At 50.0% G+C, this 22687-nt stretch overlaps 4 protein-coding genes across 11 annotated transcripts in view; 1 reads left to right on the top strand and 3 right to left on the bottom strand.

The window, feature by feature from the left end:
* Nucleotides 1-45: 45 nt before the first annotated feature.
* TMEM179B (transmembrane protein 179B) lies at nt 46-2302 on the top strand. 2 transcript variants are annotated; one of them, XM_004264231.3, is made up of 5 exons: nt 46-175; nt 1056-1243; nt 1327-1458; nt 1627-1705; nt 1953-2302. In XM_004264231.3, exons 1-5 carry the CDS (start codon nt 80-82, stop codon nt 2112-2114), a joined length of 657 nt encoding a protein of 218 aa, XP_004264279.1. In that variant the 5' UTR covers nt 46-79; the 3' UTR covers nt 2115-2302. The 2 variants fall into 2 exon arrangements, with proteins under 2 accessions (XP_004264279.1, XP_033270894.1); XM_033415003.2 differs by lacking the exon at nt 1327-1458.
* An 86-nt stretch (nt 2303-2388) lies between these two features.
* TMEM223 (transmembrane protein 223) lies at nt 2389-3596 on the bottom strand. Its single transcript, XM_004264232.3, has 2 exons — nt 3255-3596; nt 2389-2831 (listed from the first exon to the last, which is right to left on the bottom strand). Exons 1-2 carry the CDS (start codon nt 3568-3570, stop codon nt 2539-2541), a joined length of 609 nt encoding a protein of 202 aa, XP_004264280.1. The 5' UTR covers nt 3571-3596; the 3' UTR covers nt 2389-2538.
* Nucleotides 3597-3705: 109 nt separating this feature from the next.
* NXF1 (nuclear RNA export factor 1) lies at nt 3706-16881 on the bottom strand. 5 transcript variants are annotated; one of them, XM_033414882.2, is made up of 22 exons: nt 16659-16881; nt 15443-15611; nt 11995-12178; nt 11616-11775; nt 10730-10813; nt 10513-10617; nt 10309-10389; nt 10126-10195; nt 9904-9992; nt 9664-9771; nt 9371-9480; nt 7510-7546; nt 6971-7039; nt 6819-6874; nt 6580-6687; nt 6405-6463; nt 6183-6298; nt 6017-6059; nt 5340-5412; nt 4664-4846; nt 4120-4262; nt 3706-4003 (listed from the first exon to the last, which is right to left on the bottom strand). In XM_033414882.2, the coding sequence occupies exons 2-22, from the start codon at nt 15468-15470 to the stop codon at nt 3930-3932; spliced, it is 1980 nt and encodes a 659-aa protein (XP_033270773.1). In that variant the 5' UTR covers nt 15471-15611; nt 16659-16881; the 3' UTR covers nt 3706-3929. The 5 variants fall into 5 exon arrangements, with proteins under 5 accessions (XP_033270773.1, XP_033270765.1, XP_033270778.1 ...); XM_033414874.2 differs by lacking the exon at nt 15443-15611; XM_033414887.2 differs by lacking the exon at nt 15443-15611 and having other exon boundaries at nt 4120-4180.
* Nucleotides 16882-17022: 141 nt separating this feature from the next.
* Nucleotides 17023-22687, bottom strand: part of STX5 (syntaxin 5) — a 28528-nt gene continuing 22863 nt past the window's right edge. For all 3 annotated transcript variants that reach the window (XM_004264235.4, XM_033414993.2, XM_049713542.1), the window contains exon 11: nt 17023-17772. In XM_004264235.4, the coding sequence (XP_004264283.1) occupies nt 17613-17772 (160 nt within the window). In that variant the 3' untranslated portion in view covers nt 17023-17612. The remainder of the gene's footprint in view (nt 17773-22687) is intronic.

Here is a 22687-nt window from a genome sequence, read left to right as displayed (position 1 = left end):
GCGCTCGTGGGTCGCGCCGGATGAGGCGGGGCTTGGGCGGTTGGCTCCCACGGCGGCGCTTCCTGGTGGCGAGGGAGCCATGGCTCTCCCTTGGCTGCAGCGCGTCGAGCTCGTGTTCTTTGCTACCGCCTTCGTGTGCGGAGCCGTGGCGGCCGCGGCACTGACTTGGACCCAGGTGGGGCTGCGGGACGGGGCCGGCCGCCGGGCCGGGTAAGCGGGGGCGGGCAGGCCGATCCTGACACGGAGAGTCCGCTGCTGTCCGGGCCGGTGGGGGGTGGGGGGCGGGTTCTGGCGCGCTGCTCCTCTCAGCCGGTGGGCCGGGTGGGGCTGGTCGGCGGCGGAGTTGCATCGGCGGTGAACGCGCTCTGTCGATCCGTCCGCCCAGGTCATACTCTGGCCAAAGGAACGAGTCCTCAGGAGAGTCTTAACAGCATCAGATATAGCCCGGCCTGGTGACTCCCTCTGCATAACCTCACCCAGGCTGTGAAAGAAGCTGGCCCAGGGCCCCCTAAATCAGACACTGTTGTGCTAAGCTACTCCAAGAAATAAAGCTTAGTGTAGTGGAGATGCAAACTACCAAATGGTTGCAACAGAATGTGTTAAATGGCAGAATAGTGATGTAGCAGAAGCCAGAAGTTTAGGCTGAGTGTTTATCGCAGTCAGGCAATCATGTTAATAAACAGGTTCATTTAATCCCTATAAGTAGGCGCTATTACGCCTGTTTTACAGGTCAGAAAACATCGGAGATAGCTGAAGGTCACACAGTTCTGGTTCTACTCTAGGATTTCTGCACGAGGGGAGACCAGAACTTGTGAGGCAACTCTGAAGCTCTTTGTATTTCATAACTACCGCCTATTTCCTGATCCTTCTGGCCACTCACTGCAGGTTTGATTTCCCCAGCGGACTCATTAATCTACTGGCCCAGAAACAGGAGCTGACAGTGCACAAATAACTCCCTAGAGCGGCCCTGGTCTAGATTATCCCCAACACGTGCCATGAGCCTGCATCCAGAGGCACCAGCCTGAAATCTAGGACTCAGCAGCTTCTTTCCACAGGGCTCCTTCAGGGGCAGCTGTCCCCTGTATGGTGTGGCTGCCCTGAATGGCTCCTCCCTGGCCTTGTCCCGACCCTCGGCCCCATCTCTCTGCTACTTTGTGGCTGGGGCCTCTGGCCTGCTGGCCCTCTACTGTCTCCTGCTTCTGCTCTTCTGGGTCTACAGCAGCTGCATCGAGGATTCCCACAGGTGACTGCCCACTCCGAGGGCCAGGGGCTGAGATGGGAGGAGTCCCACCTCAACCACAAGGTTTATTCTCTCCCTCCTTATAGAGGCCCGATAGGGCTCCGCATTGCACTGGCCATCTCAGCTATAGCCATCTTCCTGGTCTTAGTGTCTGCCTGCATCCTTCGATTTGGCACCAGTTCCCTCTGCAAATCCATCATCTCCCTGAACATAACTAGGTAATGGGAGGGGAAGGGAAGCCTGGCTGGGGCTGACTACCTTCCCTCTGTAGAGGGGATCCTATACACCCCGTTTTATATCCCCATCAGTTCTCAAAGGGGCACTGGAGCACAAGGGTATTTAGGGTATGTCTCCCCTTTCTCACAACTGTCTCTTTGACCTCACAGCTGCTCTGATGCCCAGAAAACTCCATGGATACCCCCTGGAACCGCTCTGCAGTTTTACTCCAACCTACATAATGCTGAAGTGAGGTCCTGGGATATGAAAGACTGGGTGGAGATTGAGGGATACACAGATTCACATAATGAATCATATAACACAATCTGCAGTTGTAAGAGTGCTCACCAGTGTACTCTGAGCTTGGCCCACCAGTGAGGGGCTGAGAGGAGCTGAAGGCTTGACAGCCTGACAGTGAACAGCTAAGAGTGGTGTGTGGGTGGAACTGGATTCGAGATGGGCCCACTCCTCACACTCCTGTTCCTGTCTCCCACAGACCTCTTCTTGGGTGAATCTGGTATTGTGGTGCGTGGTCTTGGTGCTCCAGGTCGTGCAGTGGAAGTCTGAAGCCACCCCATACCGGCCTCTGGAGAGGGGGGACCCTGTGTGGAGCTCTGAGACAGATGCTCTTGTTGGGCCACGCCTTTCCCATTCCTGAAGACTAACCAAAGAGTACTCCTGCCGCCAGACTCCGTGCCCAAGTGCCTGCAGTCCTCTTGCCCCCACATGGCCCACACGGCTGGGAGCCTGAGTTTTCCCTCCAGGAGGGAAACATGATTAACAGACCCCCTCTTCCTACAGCTGTTTTTGTACCAAAGTATTATATTACTTTCTTTCTTCATCTCAGTACTGAGTTCTTGGTGTAAAGCACTGTAGGTAGGGTGGATGGGAGTAAGGAGTGAAGGCCAAACAGGCATGGATCAAAACTGAGGTACTGACAGGTAGCTGCCCTTGGGATGACTGCTCCTTTATTTGCTGTTAATGAATTTTGGGCCTCTTGTGTGACCCTGGTTGTCACCCCATTCCCTAAGGTTCAGTTTTGATTCCCCTCTGGGAGGGGTGAGTGACCTGAGGTGGTTTCGTCACAAGCTACGGTAGGCACCCACAGTGTTGTCAAAGAGTTTCGTGTTGGGGAAGTGTCCAGCTTTGTCCAAGAGGAAGTAGAATCGTCGGCCTTTGACCTTAAGAGGCAACATGGCAGGGACTTCACCCCGGTGGGCCATGCAGGATACTTGGTTCAAGGGAACTGTAAAATGGGCACCCCAGCCAAAGGGGGCATGAGTGGTGAGGGTCACTTGCTTCCCTCCAGCCTGTAGCATCACTGAGCGCACAGAGCGGAAGGAAAAGAGAAGACCAGCACCAAGTACCAGAGTACCTGCAGGAAGAGCAAAGATTGGGGTTCTCCCTGGAGAGCTAAGAAGCAACCCTTACCGTGTGCCCCCAAATAATAAAAAAAAAAAAAATTGTGATGATAGTAACATTTACTAAGCTCCTCCTATACCCCCATCATGTATTAGTCATTCCTCCCAAAAGCCTTAATAGATACTCTCACCCATTTTAAAACAGGGTCTAGAGCGTAAGCACTAACTCGCTCAAGGTCACAGAGTGAGAGGCAGTCTTCAGCCTGAACCTGTACGAGGGCTTGGCGCTCGGGGACGTCCGACTCCAGTGTACCACACACCTATGAGGGTGGCCTGTCCATCCTGGAGGGTCGGGAGCCCCTTACTCTTCTTGCCCAAGCGGAGAGGATTGTGCCCGCCCTCCTCGACCCATGCCGGGAAGGCAAACCACACCTTACCGATGGCGCCGCAGCCGACGGCAAGGCCGTAGCGCCAGAGCGCGGAGCGCAGGTCCAGGCGGCCGCGGCCTGGGGACTCGGCGTCTGGAGGCCGAGTGGAGGCCGGCGGGCGGGCCAAGGCGGCAATGGCTAGGGAAGCCCAGAAGACGCCCTGGCCAGCGCAGAACAGCCCGAGGACGGCGAAGAAGCGACCCCCTTCGTGCTCGAAGAGCAGCACGTCCCGTGGCGGGGCCCCGTCGTGCAGAGCCCTGCGCGCGGCAAGGGACTGCAGTGTTAAGAACAGCCGCACACGGCACCGCCGCCCGAGAGCCGCCATTCCCCTGAGCGGCGCCGCTTCCGGGGCGGGACTTCCTGCCGCTAGCCCCGCCCCCGCCCCTCGGAGTCCATCTGTCGGCCCCGCCCGCGCTTGCGAAGGGCAAGGCTAAAATAACCCAGCACACTGGACACAAAATACAGTATCACTCTTTATCTTAAAAAGTAGGGAGGATCCTGGGATAAGTACACAAAGCACCTAAGTCCTTCGGGTAGTTTAGTGTCAGTTCTACAAAGTAAGCTTTGGCTTCCTGGCACCAGGGAGGCTCAATCTTCCCGAAGTCTTCAAGAAGGCAGGTAAGGAGAGGGATCCAGCAGTCACAGTCACAGGGGCCGAAGAGGAGACATCAGGACAGACGAGGGCTATTTACAGGGATCTTCTGGGGCATGACTATGGATTACTTTATGAATGCCACTTCTGGGATCTCGCCCTTGGCCTTAGAGAAAAAATAAAAGGTCAGTAGAGCCAGGTGGCCCATGCCCGCGTCCCAAGCCTACGTGACCCTCTTGAAGGCCTGGAAATCTCTTTTAGCCACCTATTCCCAAATCTTACCTTGAGATGAGTAAAGGCCTGGGCAGATCTGGTGTAGTCCCAGTTGTTGTCCTGAAGGCACCTGGAGTAGGGCAAGAACAGGCACCTCCATTAGAACCAAGACGCAGTCACCCTGATCTCTAAATGCCACTTCAACATCCGTTCTATGGAAACACCAACAATTACATACATTCTTGCACTCTTTATACAAATGAAAAGTTGGTAAAAATCCATCTATCAATGGTCTTTCGATTACAAAGAAATATTAAATAGCTATCTATTTCTATTAAATAGCTAACAGAAATGAGACTAAGGTGAGTTTTATACTAATAGGGAAAGATGTTCATGGGATAAGTAAAGTATGTTGCAGAACAGTATAAAAGAGGGACTTCATTTTGACTTTAAATGTTATGCTAATGTATGCATAGAGAAAATTTTTTTATGGACCGTCTTTTTTCTTTAAGTAATAAAAAAAGTTCTGGCTTTAAAAATTTTAGGGGCAGTCATTATTCACCAGCAGCCCTACCCCAGTTCACCCTTATTCCTACACATGTCCAGTACTCACTTCTGGGACCACTCAAGGTTCATGCCAGACTGGGTAGAGAATGCCTGCACCATTTCCTGCTGCTCTGGGGAGAGGGTGGGCACTGGGCTGGAAGAAGGTGTGGGTGCAGGCATGGCAAAGGCTCTTTGGATCTCATCAGGACTGGCATTCCGCACAAACAGCTCATCATTTACGATGCACAACCTTGGGGACAAAAAGCACCTGAGACAGCTGGACAGACAGACAGATAACCTCATCCTCCCAACATCATTCCTATTCTCACTTGACACTCAGATCCTTTCAATACCCACGAGGTCCCTTTTTCATTTCCTCCCTTTCCCATGGACTCCATGTATGGGATTATCTACCAAACACACTAGAATTATACATTCTCCCCCAACCCTCATTTATCTTCACAACAGACTTAGGAAGTGAATATTGTTAAACCAAATGAGGAAACTTGCCCTTTTCAAATGAGGAAACTTGCCCTAAGCTAGAAGTGGTGGAGCCAGGATGAAAACCCCAGACAGCTGGACTCCAGAGCCAAGCTCGTCACCACTATGTGACCCTCCTCTGACCACCCCCTGCCTTTCTGAATGTCTGAAGATACCCAGAGGACCGACTCCACCCTCCCCAATCTTCACAGTGGTGGCCATGGATTGGGACTGGGACCCCATACGGTAAGTCCAACACTCACCCTGAATTGCTGGCAGGAACAGCGACGAATGTCCGGGTAAAGGCTCGCAAAGAGTCCCGAGATTTTCCATCCACTGCAATGGTAACAATGGTGACAACCTGTCAGAGTCACTCATGTTTTATGTTTTCAAACAGCTTCTCAAAAATCATGGTCTCATTTGATACAAAGAACCCTAAGTGGGCCAGACAGGGATGATTATGTGTGCACAGGGGAGCACAGTGAGGAGGAGTATCAGAGGTCAGGGAGGACAGTAATAACAACAACACTGTTATCCCACTAGTGGAGTGTGTGTGTGCCAGGCCCGGTGTCAAGCATCTTGTACATCACTTCACTTACTCACCACAACACTGTGAGATGGCTATTACTAACCCCCTTCCTTTCACAAATAAAGACTCAGGCTCAGAGGTAATGTAAATTGCCCACAGACACAGAGGACCAAAGTTGGGATGGAAGCTCAGACCTGCCTGACTCCAAAGTCTGTGTCCTTCTAAACCGCAGGCTTTTCCCATATCCCAGACAGGAAAAGACAGGTGGAGAGGGTAGGCTTGGGGGGAAGAATGAGAGAAGGAGGTCAAGGAAGAAGAGAGAAGAGAAGGTAGCTGGGAAGCTAAGAGTGCTGAGAACGACTAGCTGGGAAAGGGACCACTCTGCAAACTCGGCACTCCAAAGACCCTCACCTTCTTTGAAGACCCCATTGACAGAAAAACACAGCAACGTGCTCTGAAAGAGAAGCAGCAGCATCAGGTACCACGTAGGCTCCCAGCCAGAGCCCGAGTCCTCCCTGCCTCTTAACCGCCCCTTCCCCAATTCCACCCTTCTGCCAAGGAAGACATAGGTGCTCACTGTCTGGGCGCTTATGTCTACCACGAAGGAACTGACGTCATGCTGAGTTTTGGGCAACTCATTGAGGAAGGCCACAACATTGAGACGTGTGTGCTTTAGCAGCCGGAACCGCAGGGCTGTGGGAGGAGGGGAAGCCAAGGTGAGCAGCTGCCACACTCAGCCCACACTCAGCCCCTTCCCATCCCCTTCTCCCAACCTGTTCTGCTCACATCACACACTTACTAGGGTCTTTAAGCTTCTTCACATTCCTACTATCCTTGAAGTACTCAGCTAAGTTGCTTCTGGGGGGAACAGGAGAAAAAGGAGGCAGTGGTCAGAACGGTATGCATGCGCACGTGCTGGCCTGTATTTGCTGAGAAACTCTGGTTCTAGGCAGGTTCTGGGATGTGACACTCACCGGGCAGGGTTCTGGGGGGTGAAAGGAATACTCAGAGAGCAGCAGGCCCCATCGTGGTAGGCATCCAGGAGCTGCTGCCGGTCTCCGGAGTCATATATCGCATAGTACCTACGAGGAAAACAAAAGGGAAAGCCTGAGCTCCACAATCTGGGGCCGCACAGTGACCGACAGCTCCCGAGAGCGAGCTGTGCTGGGGCTAGCCCACCGCCCCCCAGCCTGAGATGACCTGAGATACTCACTGCTGCAAGAAGTGCAGGACCAGATTCTTCAGGGTCTCTGTTCCAAAGTAGCTTCCCTGGAATCAAACAGATATTAGGACCACGTAACCAGGACTCTCCTCCCAACGTGAGCGCTAACTCTTGTGCCCCCAACTGCGGCCCCCTCCACTCACCTTGCAGGGAGGTAACACTGTGGGGGCTTCAATGTCAAAGGCAATCGGTGGGGGTAACTCATGGCCGTCCTGCAGAAAGAAAGTGACAGCCGACGATATAAACCAGACAGAAAAGGCTGGATGAGCACTCAGATGGGAGAACTAAGAGTGAGGGGTCACAGGTCAAGTGTAAAAGAGACATGGCAAGGGTCCATGAATCCTGATAGATGCAACTTTTGTCTACAGGTGTTTTTCTGGGAAGAATGATTATATTTTCAGCGACTGTGAAGCTGGGGAGATCCCAGCTGGGAGAAGGATGTCAGATCTCATTGTTCTACCGGCCCTTCAACCCTCCCTCAAAGGTCCTCAATAAAATGGCTTGATTCCCCCCACCCCACAACCAGGGAAAAAAAAAAAAAAAAAAAGGATTAGAGACTTTGTCAGATTCTCAAAGGGCTCCATGTCCCCAAATCAGCGATCATACAAACACGTTAGGCAAGACTTTGAGGGTGCGAGATGCTATGCTCCTTAGAAGAGAAAGAAAAAAGTTAGGTACTTACCAGGCGTAATAATTTGGGAAATCGCTCTCGAACGGCGCTGTCAAGAATGGGACAGAAATGAGTGATGTTTCAGAGCCACCGTGCCTCCTGGGCTGCTCTAGGGGTGAATATACCAATGCCCGAGGGACAGCCCATCCCACCCTCTTGTCCTCACTCTTTCCCAGCCTCTGAGCTCCAGGAAAAATGGTCCCAACTCCCCACCTCTCCTGGGCACCCAGAAATGACTGCCTCGGAGGACGACCCTCTCTTCTCTGAGTGACTCTGAGCACGCCACAGAAGCAGCACTCCCGGCCCAGGCTTTAAGCCAGGACCTCCTTTCCCTCCCTGCCCCCCTTACCTTCCACCTACTCACCTGTGCAGCCCCCGGGAGGAGGGAATGGGGTGGGAGCCCAGGGGCTCCACTGCCTCAACAGGTATCCATCACTTCTGCCAGGTCTGGCCACCACGGCCAAGACCAGAACACACCGCAGAAATGGCACAGGATGTTGGGGCAGGGAGATGAGCAAGGCAGGGCTCAGGAGGAGATGAGGCCAAGGAAGCAGCGAGGGGACGAAACGGAGAAGAGAGAGAAAAGGCAGGAGAGGAAGGAGCCAAGGAGACGGGGCCGATACTGGCGAGGAGAAAGAGGAAAGAGAAAGCAAAGGAAAAGCGAAAGCACTACACGGCAAAGAGTCATTTAGAAAGAAGAGGGAGAACAAAGGAAGAAGCCACCTGACACAGCCCTTTCTTTCAGCTCCCTCTTCCCTGTGGTCCACGGAGGAAATGGGAAACAAAGCCCTGCTGCGGCGGGAGAGCAGCTGCTATTGGCCAGGTCTCTGTCTGCTACCTGGGTTCCCATCTGAGCTGGGCGTGGGAAGCGAAGCAGCCATGGGGACAGGAGACCTCCCTCAGAAGGGGTGAGGGTTCAGGCCCCTGCAAAGTTGGGGGGGTGAGGGTCTGTGCCCCACCTCTGTTGGCCCCCAAGTTCTCTCCTGATGGCCCCTCTGCGACTGTGCCTGTCTTAGGTTGTTCCTTCCCTGAGGAATCTTACCCGTCTCTGGCTAACCAGCCATCCTCCGGGGCCAAGCAGGGAGATGTGAGGTGTGCGAGTGAGCGAGGTGCAGCGCCCCCAGAGAAGGTCAGTTCTCTGTCACCTTGGTAGCCTATGCCCCCGTGGCCTCCACGCCCAGCACCTGCCCTGGGATTCCCTCGCCAACTGGCGGGGCCCCGGCTCTGGTCACATGTCTTCGGGAACCCAGGTTTCTCCTCCAGGGAGGGCCCAGCTTACAGCACTGGGCAAGAGAGACCGATTGCACGGCACCAGCCACCAGGAGGCCTCAACCTCAGTGTGGGCAGGAAAGCCCAGGCACCAGCCTTGGGCAAGGAGATTGTGAGAAGAGAGCGCCTCTTGGCAAAAGGGCAAGAGGGGCCGTTGCAGGACAGAGGAAGGAAGAACTTCCATCAGCAGGAAGTCCCAGGGAGGGAGGGCTTTCTCTGCCCAGGGATACCAGGCTCTTGGCTCAAAGCAACTCCATGTATGGGGCATGATATACAAGATATGCCCCCTAGCCACGGTAAAAAAGGGAGCTGCTCTTCATGGAACAACAGGGTAGGGGGAGTGTAGAAAACCCTGTGTTCAGGAAGGAAGGAGAAAAGCCACAGAACCAGCAAACAGGCAGACAGGTGAGAAGAAAGGAAAGGAGGCCTGAGGCAAAGCTGGGTGTCACGGATGGACAAAAGGGAGGAGCACATGATCCTCCCCAAGGACAGGTGGTTCCAGCTCAGGGCTGCATATCTGCAGACGGGCACTGGTCAGGGTGCATCAGCTCAGCCTCCTAGGGGGTGAAGGTTCCCAGGAGGGGAGACAGAGGTTAAAACTGACCTGATGTAGGTGGACTGGTCTCGAAAGGTATCACACAGGGTGTTTCTGTCAAGCCACAGCTCTTCTAGCTTCAGCCCTTTTATCTTGTCCAACTCCCGCTCAGACTTTAGCTGCAAAGGATGGGGAGAAAAGGCGGGAAAGACATGCTGGTAAAGGGAGCCAGCTAGATTCCTCCCACCCCCAAGCCCCACCTCATCCCTTAAATGCCCTCCCTCGCCTCTTGCTGCCACCAGGCAAGCTCTCTCCACCCTCTGCCCACCCCATCCAAAACACAAACAGGCTCTCAATCTCACCTCATTTCCAGAAAGATCAAGGATCTTTAGATTGGGTGCTTTCTGCACAATGCTGGACAAGTCATCCAGCCTGTACAGCTTGTTATTGCTCAAGTTTAAGGACAACAGCTGTGGGGAGAGAAGAATTTAGAGGAAGCACCAGCAGCAAGGGAATCTGAAACAAACCTGCCTCCCAACCCCATCCTATCTATCTATCTATCCCACCCTGCTTCCTCCCACCTAGTGGGACAAAGGCCTCACCTCAGGGATGTTCTCTTCAATGATTCGCAGGGTGGCTGCCATACAGCTTCTACGATTCAGGACAACATCAATGTTCTGGGCCACCAAATCTTCAGGAAGGAAAGGGAAGTCTGAGAGGGCTCACCCAGGCCAGCGTTCCCACCAAACCAGCCTCAAATGTTCCCTGCCTGACAGATCCCCCTCTGCCGCCACCCATCTGAGAATTACTGCTATCAACCGTACCTGGGTCTGAACGGAGGCCCTTGAGGTCAAGTGCTTGCTGGGAGCCATCGTATCGTTTGCTCATGACCAGCTACAGAGGAATACAAAGGATTCAGCGGTCACTGGAGTCGCGTGTGGGCATGGGTGGAGGGTGAGAACTGGCAGGACTCGGGTGGAAGCACCCATCCCTTGCGGCTGCCTCACCTTTAGCTGCTCTGCTTGCTCTGGCTTCAGTTCGTTCTGCACAGTGTGGGGTGGAAGAGAGGAGTTGATGATGATAGATATCTGCAGGGGAGACACGCATGGGCACGGTGAACTCCAGGGAGGCCTAAGCCCCAGGACCAAGACCCAGTCCATGCCCTGAGCACCAATCCCCACCCCCAACCAAGCCAGGCCCTTCACACATACCCTGTGGTTCTCCCGATCCAAAATCTTATAGTTGACAGCCTTCAATGCAGAGGCAGTACTGGCATCCTCAACAAAAAACAGGGCCCGTGTGTTTTCATAGTGAAACTGCAAGAAGAGAAAACAACAGCATTGGACTTGGGAGCCCAGAGCACCCCCATGCAGATGGCACCTCCACCTGCTCCTTGGTCCCCAGCCACACACCTGGGCCTTCTCTTACCTCAATGGGAGTGAAAGGGATGCTGCACTTGCTCTGAATCATGCTCAGGAGCCATGACTTGTCATATTTCCTGCCATAAGGAATCTAGATGAGAGAAAGAGAAGAGAAGGGAACAACACATAACTAATACTGAACAGCAGACCCACTCTAGCCCTCCTTTCGTATCATCTGCCAAGCTCTGAAGAAACAGTCAATTAAAGGGTTTCTGGGGGGACTTCCCTGGCGGTCCAGTGGTTAAGACTCCTCGCTCCCAATGCTGGGGGCCCAGGTTCAATCCCTGGTCAGGGAACTAGATCCCGCATGCCACATCTAAGACCCGGTGCAGCCAAATAAATATTTTTTTAAAAAAAAGGTTTTCTGGGAACTCCCTGGTGGTCCGGGTTCAATCCCTGGTGGGGGAACTAAGAAGATCCCACAAGCTGCACGGTGTGGCCAAAAAAAAGGGTTTCTACTCAAGCCAAACACGAACTCCTTAACCTCCTTTCTGTCCATTTATACTTATTATTCCTCAAAAGATTCAAACTGTTTGATTCTAAAAGTTCCAAGACATCATTTATAACCTGCCTGCCCCTGAGAGAACTCAAGGGACCCCCAGCTCCACACTCAGCTTGAGTCAGATGGAGACATGTGGAGGCGTTATTCCACCTCCCAACCGCAGTTACCGCATTTCCCTTTAGATGGCCTCCCCGTCCTACCTGTCCCCTTCTCCTTTTCTGAACCTGCTCTTAGGTGTTCTAAGATATTGACTCTTAGGAGAAAGAATGGTTACCTGATTGTGGAGTTAACAGCTGAGAACACTGATTTTTTAATGTGAAAAGTAAACACCTTACCTCTGAGCCCAGCCCCCTATAGCTCCCCTGCACCATGTACTTTCCAAGGTACTCACTGTAATCTTAAACCAGTTCTTTGAGGTCCCATCCTGGCTGGTGCCAGCCCCTCCCCTCTCTGGAGGAGCTCTATCTCTCCGCAGAGGCACAGTAACATGAATTCGAGACCGCTCGTGCCAATTATCACCCCTACGGTTGGGTCGTGCAGCATAGGGGTTGCTGTGGGGAGGGAGAGAATAAAACACTCAGAAAGGTCAGGAATGTCTTCTCAAAGACTTTCCTGCACTGTTACCAGGACCACAACTAAGACTGCTCAACCATTAAGCAGGTCCTGGCATTTCTCTCTCTTCCAGGCGGGAAGAGAAATGACATGGACAGCAAGAGGGCTACATAAATGAGGGGGTCGATAAATTCAAACCAGATCAACTGGTTACTTACTATCGTACTCGGGAAACATCCTGGGCATCGCTCATTGCCACATCTCTGTTCTCTTCCTCAAGGCGGGAAGACCGAACAACGAAACCTCCTCTTCCAGACCTCCGGTTCCCCTCACCATACTTCCACCGGAAGGGGCCCCGGCCTTTCTTTCTTCTTTGAGGGAAACCAACACGATCATCGTGCTCTGGGGTTGGGAACAGAATTTTAAATGAGAAAATACATCACTGGTTCAGCTACCTTGCCTGGCAACCACAGCATCCGGCACCCGGCACTATCAGATGAGATACACACTCACTACAGAGACCACCTCCGTGCAAACTCTTTTGCCTGTCCAGGGAAAGAACCCTCTCCGTGGGATGGCAGCAACAGGGGAAAATGATTGGAAAACTGTGTAAAGTCTTTAGAAAAATGAAGCAGAAACTGGAACTATAGAAAGAAGAAGCAGAATGTGGAAGTGAGAGTGTCCCAAGTTTAACTGGATACAACTCAGAGCCCCTGAAAGTCACCTGAAGTCTGCTTTTCTCAGCCTCCCAAATCTACTTAATCCCACTCAAAATTTTTTTTAACTTTTAATTTTATATTGGAGTATAGCTGATTAACAACGTTGTGTTAGTTTCAGGTGTACAACAAAGTAATTCAGTTATACATATAAATGTTATCTATTCCTTTTCAAATTTTTTTCCCAATTCGGTTGTTAGAGAATACTGAGCAGAGTTCCCTGTGCTATACAGTATGTCCTTGTTGGTTATCCATTTTAAATAGAGCAGTGTGTACACGTCAATTCCAAACTCCCTAACTATCCCTGCCCCCCCACCCTTCCCCCCTAGTAACCATAAGTTCATTCCCTAAGTCTACCCTCACTGAAAATTTGATCAGTCACAATAGTTACATCACAATCACAATAATTACATCAGCTCTCAGTAAACAATACTTCTTTTGCCTATATAGCACAGACATCAGTTACAAATATGACCAATTTAAGGGCTTCTTTTAGGTCTTGTTCTCTCTTCAAAAAACTAAAAATAGAGCTACCATATGATCCAGCAATTCCACTCCTGGTTATATATCTGGAAAAAACAAAAAATACTAACTCAAAAAGATACATGCATAAATTAAGAGGTTGGGATTAACATATACACACTACTATATATAAAACAGATAATCAACAAGGACCTACCATAGAGCACAGGAAACTCTACTCAAAACTCTGAAATAACCTATATGGGAAAAGAATCTGAAAAACAGATATATGTATAACTAAATCACTTTGCTGTACGCCTGAAACTAACACAACATTGTAAATCAACTATACGCTAATGTAAAATAAAAATTAAAAAAAAAGGAAAACATCAAAACTAAGAAAAAGGGAAGAAAACATATAAGCTTCACTTGCTTTTTTTTTAAATCTTTAAATTTTTATTGGAGTTTAATTGCTTTACAATGCTGTGTTAGTTTCTACTGTACAGCAAAGTGAATCAGCTATATGTATACATATATCCCCTCTTTTTTGGATTTCCTTCCCATTTAGGTAACCACAGAGCACTGAGTAGAGTTCCCTGTGTTATATACCATATGACCTTCACTTGTGTTCAGGGGGGAAAAATAAAGATACATGCATCCCAAAGTTCGTAGCAGCACTATTTACAGTGGCCAAGATATGGAAGCAACCCAAGTGTCCATCAAGAGACTAACGGATAAAGAAGATGGGGTACATATATACATAACAGACTCAGTCATAAAAAAGAATGAAATTTTGCCATTTGCAACCCCATGGATGGACTTGGAGGGTATTATGCTCAGTGAAATAAGTCAGACGAGAGAGGCAGATGTTGTATGACAGCACCTACATGTGGGATCTAACAATAAATATACTCAGCAAAACAGAAACAGTCTCACAGATATAGGTAACAAACTAGTGGTTACCACTGGGGAGACGGAAGTGGGGAGGGGCAAGATAAGGTTATGGGATTAAGAGATACAAACTACTAAATATACAATGGATAAGCAACAAGGATACATTGTACAGCATGGGCAGTGACAGCCATTACTTTGTAATAACTTTTAATGGAATCGAATTTATCAAATACTGAATCACTATGTCATACACCTGAAACTAACATAATACTGTAAATCAACCTTACTAAAAAAAACTAAATAAATAAAATTCTTGTTCTTAAACTGCCACTCTGAAGTGAATGTGGAAGTGTGAGTGACCCAAGTGTAACTGGACACAACTCAGACTCCCTGAAAGTCACCTGAAATCAGCTGTCAGCCCACCCAAATCTACTTAATCCCAAGGTGACCTCTCTCACATCTCAGAAAACCAATCACAATGATTACATTAGCTTTCAGTAAACAATACCTCTTTTGCCTATACAGTACAAACATCGGTTACAAATATGACCAATTTAAGAGCTTCTTTTGAAAGCCTTATTCTCAAACTGCCACTCTGAAGTTTAGGGAGTGAGCTTTGTTTCCTTGGTCAGAAATGCCTCTTAACTCAGGAGACAACTCCTAAATTCAGGTTCTAGTGGCAGCTAGGGTGTTTCACCAAGGGTCCTCAAATGTTCTCCAGGAATATGATCCTCTGAACCCTGGTGGGTAGGAATGGCTTCTTAAAAAAGACGCATGATTCCCCAAAAAGGTCTGTCTAATGCGTAATACTCTGCAAACAATGAACCTCAAGAAATGACCCTAGGGAAAAAATAATAAATGAATAGAAAGCGCAGCTAACGTTCATTGAGGGCTTTCTCCAATGCCAGGCACTATGCTCCAGGCACTTGACACGAACCATCTCGTTTTAACGCACACACGGAGACAAACTCAGGGGGTAGGTACTGTTTCTATCCTTATTAAAGGGGTGGAAAATCAGGCCTGAGTGTTTAACTCACTCAAGATTGGCATAGCCAACTCAGGATTGAAACCTCGGCTGTCGTGTGCTCTTAACCACTACTCTGGACTAAAACCCAATGTAGTGTTCGGACTAGAACATCGAGTTAGTGTGTAGGTCTAAAATATTAAGCCAAAGCCGCGGCGGGTGGGGGGGAGGGGAAGGGGGCAAGACCGACTGGACGCGCGGTAGAAAATAGGGCACCGGCGGCCCAAGAGCAGGGCACCGACTCACATTAAAGAGTCTGGCAGCCAAATTGAACTGACAGGTATCAACCATCCACAAAGTTCAAAGGAATCTCATCACCACGCTGCCGAGCCACCGGCTTCGAGCCGCAGGTGCTCGCAACGCCAAGATTCCGGAATTAACAAGTCGGGCACCCACCCTCAAGTTCAGCCAAACCCCCGGGCTGCCTCGCCCCGGGCCGGCGCCGAGCACCGCCGCTCCCCGCGGACGCCGGGCCCCTCGCGGCCTCACGCCCCGGCGCTGCGGCCTAGGCCGGCGCTGCCCAGCTGAGCCCAGATCGTCCCGCTCCCCAACCCAAGGGCCGGCACTGACCGTTGTACGACTTCCCCTCGTCCGCCATGGCACACCGAGAAAGGGAGGGCTCTGTCGCGGGCCGCAACCCAGCCCAACGTCCGAACGCCTAGGCGCTCCAAGGCGAAGTGCTCCTGCGCTGGGTGCCACCGCTTTTATGGGGTCGAGCTCGTCACAGACAGCCGACGTCCTACAATAACAGGCGGGGCCGCTGGGACATGTGCGTACGCACCCGACGAGCAGACGCGCCGGGGGCGGGACTTGGCGGTGCACGCCCCGCCCAAGACCCGAGCTCGCGCAGCCCAGAGTTACCGCGAGTTCGCCCCGCCCCCTACTCGCATCCGTCCGCCGCTAGACCAGCACCACAAAGGTAGGGGCTCAAGCAGAGAGCTGGACGCTATAGCCCAGGATTCCAAGAGGAACAGGGAAGAGGAGCCACAAGAAGTGCTGCCGAGGAATGGGAGACCAAGGGCCTTGGAGTGGGAGTGACCGCTCATAGACCCCTACGGGGATCCAGCCAGGGCTTAAGTCTCAGCTCAGCCCAGCCCTTTGCCATCTGCGTTATCTATGCCGTGCTTTCCTCGCCTATAAAAATAGAAAACTAGAAGGTAAGCTCCAAGAGAGCAGGGACTTGACTAATTCATGGCTTTTTTCTCCAGCACCTGGCTCAGTACCATACCTAGCACGTAGCGGAAACTCAACAAATATTTATGAAATAAGCTTCCTATCTCTGCGTTCCCCCAAGAAGAGTTGCAGAGTCAAATGAGAAAAACTGCATTTGTCAGGCTTTGGTCGTCCTCACAGACCGCCCCACCCACCACCGATGTGCTGTGCTAAACCCACATCGTGGGTCAACTGGGCAGTGAAGATGCAAGCAAGCCCACCCTCTGAACACAGGCCAAGGGGAGAGGAAATATTAAAACACCAGGCCTAGGAAAGACCTGGGCTCTCCTAGACAACCCCCCCCCCAAAGTGCTATGGCCAGCCCAGTGTGATGGTGATGGTCCTCGCTATAGCTTGAGCTTCCTTTGGGTGTGTGAAATGGGGGAACTCCGGTGACCTCGGCACGATGTGGTCGTGGGTCCTGCTCGGGACTGACAAGCATATTGACCTCCCTGGAGGGTAGGTGTTCCAGGCAGGTCTCTACTTCATTCTGTGTGACTAGCTTGGATTTGGTGAGGGGCTTCGAGGGGACCACGAGCCTCAGCTGGAGCTGCGAACAAACACTTCTCTTCACCTTTCACTCCTGGCAGCAGGCAGAACTCCTGCTTCATCCAGCCCAAGGAAAACGTGGGGCCAGCTGGTTGGAGGATGCAGATGAAAACAGGTCCAAATACTTCTGGAGATGGTCCTGAAGTTGCCACCCATCAGAGACCCACTCTGAGATCCTGCTCCCCGCTTTGAAGGGAAGTTTCCATGCTAATTAAGTGCTGCTGCACTTGGTTATCCCCTGCTGGAGGCAGCTGTGTGCATGGAGCCCAAAGCCTGGCCCCTTGGGGCCATCAGCCCAACCCTTTCAGTTATAATATTGGGCAGTGGGCTCACTCCACTTGCTGCCTAGGCCTTTTGACGCTCCCACCCAAAAATGACGACATGGCTAGTGAGGCTGACAGTCTTGTTGTAATTGGGAGAAAACAGGCTGCAGCACATTTGGCAGATTGAGAGTCACCTGCAGCCAAAGTTGGGGTTATGCAGGCAGCCGAGGGGCACAGGGCCCCCTGCCTCACATGGTGAAGAGAGGAAGAAGAGGTCAAATTCTAATCCAGATGGGAAAGTTGGTCCCTGGGCCAGTTTCACTTCCTTTCCTCACTCTCAGGAAGGTGAGGAAGGACATCACCTCCCCTTGCTGCCAAAGTTTCTTTTGCGACAGGCTGGGGAGGGTTTATAAAAATCTCCTAGTGGAGACAACCTGCGTGATGAGCCCCCAGTTGGCCTCTGCTCCCTTCCAGCCACTTCACAGCAGAGTCCAAATCCAGAACCGTGTGTGTTTCATGGGCTGGAGGGTGGGTAGGGGAGGACAGGGTGGCCAGAGGAAAGGAGTGAGGGATTGGGGGCAGTGGCCATTCTTAGCAGTTCGAAGGAAGCAGGGCCTTTCTCCCAAGCATCCTGCACAGGCTCAGTGGCAGCTCTGGCCACCTGCCCTCCCAGGAGGGTTCCAAACCCCCATGGAGTGCCTCAGAGTGGAGAGGGTTCAGGCAAGGAAGACCACAAAGATGATGAAGAACACAATGAGGATGAGGAAGATTTTGACCATAAGCCACCGGTTGGAGGTGACCGACTGGAAGTACTTGAGGATCTCTGAGTGGGCGGCCTCAACATCCAGCTGGGCTCCCAGCACGTTCTCGTCGATCCTGGGGATAGGGCCGGGAGGAGGGGAAAGAGAATGACACTGGATTAAAAAGAATGCTGTTGAAGTGTATTTTCTGCATGTTTATATATTTGTATTGATATATAGAAAAAGCTCTGGAAGGGTAATATAAACAAGTCTTGGCTGTGGTTTGAAAATCAACTCTGCAACTTATTAGCTTATGACCCCAAGCCAGTCATTTAACCTCAAGTCTCATTTTCCTCAACTGCAAAGGAAGGAAAAATGAGGATAACACAAACCGTAAGTTTGTTGTCAATCTTAAATGAGTTATATAAAGTGCCCAATCCATACTAAGAGGATCCAAAATGTTATATTTTTTTGCTCATTGGTATTTATTGATTTTTGTCTAATAAACAGTATTGCATTTGTAAAAAGGGGGAAAGTTCACAGACCATTATGGTAAGGAAACCCTGGTTCTGAGTGAGAAAGGAAGAAAAACTTGATGATGTGGACAGAAAGTCAAGGGATAAGAAAAGCCCTATATTAGGAGAACATGTCTCTCAGGATATAGAGAAGTTCTCAGAAGAATGGCAATCTCTTGAGACACTGCTGAGGAAAATCAAACATATCCCAGCTAATCTGAATATGCAGAGTCCTAAAAACCAAATATAAACCCTGGTCTTTGCAAAGGGATTCGCTGGGAGCAGGCACCTGTGGGAGCTGTGAGGTCAGAAAAGTTGGTGGAGCCTGGTAATCAAATAGGAAGTGAGAGGAAAGGCTGGGCCAGTGGCTGCAAGTCCAAGGTCCTGGTAAGGTGGTCATGAGGACGGCGAGCTAATCTCTGTCCAAATACAGGAGCCTGGATTGTACACGGCTCCCTGTTTATGTCAGGGAGGCTAAAGTTATCAGGTTTCCTAGCTTTTGGCTATAACTACATTTCTCAGTGTGGATGCGTTTGTCATCTCATACCCAATTAAGCTCATTCATATCGGCAATTATAATGGCTTTGCTTAACAAAAGTGGAAGAACAATGAATGCAATCTGGCATCTAAAAGATTTTAAATGGGAGTCTGTGAATGAAATCTAATACAAGGAAAGAAATTACTATTATTCTATAGTAATTTTAAGACATAAAACTTCTTTAAGGAAGAATGTCAGCTAATAAATGTAGAAGGAATGAGCAAATTAGAAAATTACCATTTTGCAACACACACTCTCACAAACGAATCAGGCAAGGACCATCAGGGGGCTAAGGAACTGGAAATTCACAGGGACCCAAAGCATCACTCCACAGATGACTCAGTCTGATGGTCACCCCCTTGAACAAGTGGCCAAACTTGGTATCACCAATAAAAGATATAACCTCGGGCTTCCCAAATACATGGAACTTAAATTTAATCATAGGGAAAACAGGGGACAAATAAACATGGAGGACCTCGTACAAGAGACGCTGGCCTCTTCAAAAAAAAAGTAAGTATCACACACACAAAAAAAACAAAAGGCAGACTAAAGAGACACAACCATCAAATGAAATGTATGAATGTTGCCTGAATCTTAAATTGAAGGAAAAAAGCGAAAAACTTTTTTTTTTAGACCAGTTGGGGAAATTTGAGTATGGACTGAGTGCTGGCCTGTGCTGGAGAATCGTTCATGTTCTTAGGCTCGATAACGGTCCTGTGGCTGCTCAGGAGAAGACCTATGTTTGGCAGATGCTTGCTGAAGTATCTGGGGATAAAATGTCATGATGTTTGCACCTACTTTTAAATGATTCAGAAAAAAAAAAGGTGAGAGGAAGCAAATGTGATAAAATGTCAACAGTTGGTGAATCCAGGTGAAAGGAATATAGGTGTTCCTTATGCTATCCTCCCAACTTTTCTATAGTTTGAAAAATTTTAATTTACAAGTTGGAGGGAAAAGGAAAATGACTAAAACTACATCAGCAGTTTTTCTACCTTAGAAAAACATAAGAATCACCTGTTGAGCGTCTCAAAAACGCAGGTTCAGGCTTCCCTGGTGGCGCAGTGGTTGAGAGTCCGCCTGCCGATGCAGGGGACACGGGTTCGTGCCCCGATCCGGGAAGATCCCACATGCCGCGGAGCGGCTGGGCCCGTGAGCCATGGCCGCTGAGCCTGCGCGTCCGGAGCCTGTGCTCCGCAACGGGAGAGGCCACAACGGTGAGAGGCCTGCGTACCGCAAATCAAAAACAAAAACAAAAACGCAGATTCTTTTTCTTTTTTTTTTTTCTGCCAAGCCAAGTGACTTGTGGGATCTTAATTCCCCGACCAGGGATCGAACCTGAGCCCACAGCAGTGAAAGCGTGAAGTCCTAACCACGGGACCGCCAGGGAATTCCCTGGCGGTCCCGTGGTTAAGACTCAGCATTTTCACTGCTGTGAGCCAGGGTTTGACCCCTGGTTGGGGAACTAAGATCCCACATGCCACAAGGAGTGGGCAGAAGAAAAAAAAGCAAATTCTTAGGTCTCACATTCAGAGATTCTAGGATGGGGCCCAGGAAACTACATACTGAGAACTTTGGACTAAATCAGTGGTTTCTCACGAGGGTGCTCAAATCCAGATCCGCTGGCATTTGCAGGAAGCAAACACAAGAATATCTGGGTCTATTTTAAAAACATCATCCTTTCAAATTTTCAGTTTCTTTTTCATATCATTGCACACAAGTTTTCTCTCCTTTGTTATTTCCCTTTTATGTTTCAATCTACTGCCAGATTGCTTCTGAGCCACTCAACTGAAATTGCTGGCACTGATCCAATTAATCCAAGCCCCCTGATCCAAGTAATGCTTGAGGATTCACACTTCCTTTCTCAGGGGCACCAAGACATAACGACCCCTTTCTCCCTAAAATTCTTTCCACCTCAGCTTCACATCTCTGCTTTTTTCTCTCATCTCCCTAAAACTTCCTCCTCAGTCTCTTGGACAGATTCTTCCCTTCACCACATATGCCTGGAATCCATGGGGTGCTGTCCTGTCCTTATTCTCACTTTACCCATTGTCCCTCGGTAGTCTCATCTACCTCCATGGTTTCACCCAGAAGCTGCTGACTCCCAAGTCCTTATTTCTAGCTTAGCCCTCTCTTCTGAGCATTAAGACCATGCATCTCATGCCTCTCAGCTGTCCCAGAACAAACCTCATTCTCCTCACCCAGCACCAGTCTGCGGCCTCTTGCGTTCTCTCCCTATCCCCAGATCCAGGAGGACTAGCTCACAGGAGCAGCGACAAATGTTTGCTAAACCAATGAACAAACGAGTACTAACACCGAAAAATACTTATGACACTTTTTCAAGGAAGACTAGAATGTAAAGTTGTATACATACTATAACTCTAACTTTTTTTTTTTTTTAAATAAAAGGCTTTCAGTTTTGTTGGCATGCGGGATTTTAGTTCCCTGTCCAGGGACGGAACCCATGCCCCCTGCAGTGGAAGTGCAGAGTCCTAACCACTGGACCGCCAGGGAATTCCCTAACTATTTAAAACACATATGCAGGGGCTTCCCTGGTGGCGCAGTGGTTAAGAATACACCTGCCAATGCAGGGGGCACGGGTTCGAGCCCTGGTCCGGGAAGATCCCATATGCTGTGGAGCAACTAAGCCCATACGCCACAACTGCTGAGCCTGTGCTCTAGAGCCTGCGAGCCACAACTACTGAGCCCGTAAGCCACAACTACTGGAGCCTGTGCACCTAGAGCCCATGTTCCGCAGCAAGAAAAGCCACCGCGATGAGAAGCCTGCACACCACAACGAAAGAGTAGCCACCGCTTGCCGCAACTAGAGAAAGCCCGCACGCAGCAACGAAGACCCAATGCAGCCAAAAAAATTAATAATAATAATAATAAATTCTTAAAAAAACACACATATGCATTGGGGAAAGAACACAAAGCTTTTATTGATACAAATCTGTTTCTCTGAATCTATAATATTCTAATATTCAAAATACACTGTAGGGCTTCCCTGGTGGTGCAGTGGTTAAGAACCCGCCTGCCAATACTGGGGACACGGGCTCGAGCCCTGGTCCGGGAAGATCCCACACGCCGCGGAGCAACTAAGCCCATGCGCCACAACTACTGAGCCTGCGCTCTAGACCCCACAAGCCACAACCACTGAGCTCACATGCCACAGCTACTACAGCTACTACATGCCACGCACCTACAGCTCCACAACAAGAGAAGCCACCACAATAAGAAGCCCACGCACCGCAACGAAGAGTAGCCCCCGAGTAGCCCCCGCTCGCAGAAACTAGAGCGTACACAGCAACAAAGACCCAATGCAACCAAAAAACAAAAAACAAAAACATTGTAGGCTGAAGAGCTCCAGTGTTATGGCCTAACTCAGCAATTCAACTGAATTCCCTAGGTCTCAGTTGAACCAGGTAAGAATCAGTCAGTTCTCCTGGTTCTAGGATCAAGACTGCTGTCTTCACAGTGCCGTTAAATTGCCCAATTAAATATGTGAGGCTGCTTAATGCACTGGTGTTGGGAAACCTGCTTTATACAAATGCAGGTGTTCACGCAGTTTCACTTGATCAACAACCAGGAGTACAAGCACTCTGCTTGCTAGGTGCTGTGGGGAATAAAGAACATCCAGGCCTGGACATTGCCTGAAGGCATCAGAGCAATTGGGCGGGAATGTGTGAACCTGCGGATTCCTCAGAACTCCCACACCTCCTCTCCTTGATTCTCTCCACTAATGGCCTTTCTTCTTACCGAACTGAGAACATGGAAGTAGTTTGAAGAATTGGGCAAGGTAAAAAAAACAGGTTCCTGGCCTCATACTTGGAGATTCTGATTCCACATATGTGAGTGCAGTAGACTGCCAGGAACCTTCATTTTTTTTTTTTCCCAGGAGAAAATATATTTTTAAATTAGGTATAGCTGATTTAAGATACTATAGTAATTTCAGGTATAGAACACGGTGACTCAAAATTTTTTGTTTTTTTTGTGTTTTT

The sequence above is a fragment of the Orcinus orca genome, chromosome 8, assembly GCF_937001465.1.
Source record: "Orcinus orca chromosome 8, mOrcOrc1.1, whole genome shotgun sequence".
NCBI classification, from domain to species: Eukaryota; Metazoa; Chordata; class Mammalia; order Artiodactyla; family Delphinidae; genus Orcinus; species Orcinus orca.
This window is presented reverse-complemented; position numbering and strand designations above follow the sequence as displayed.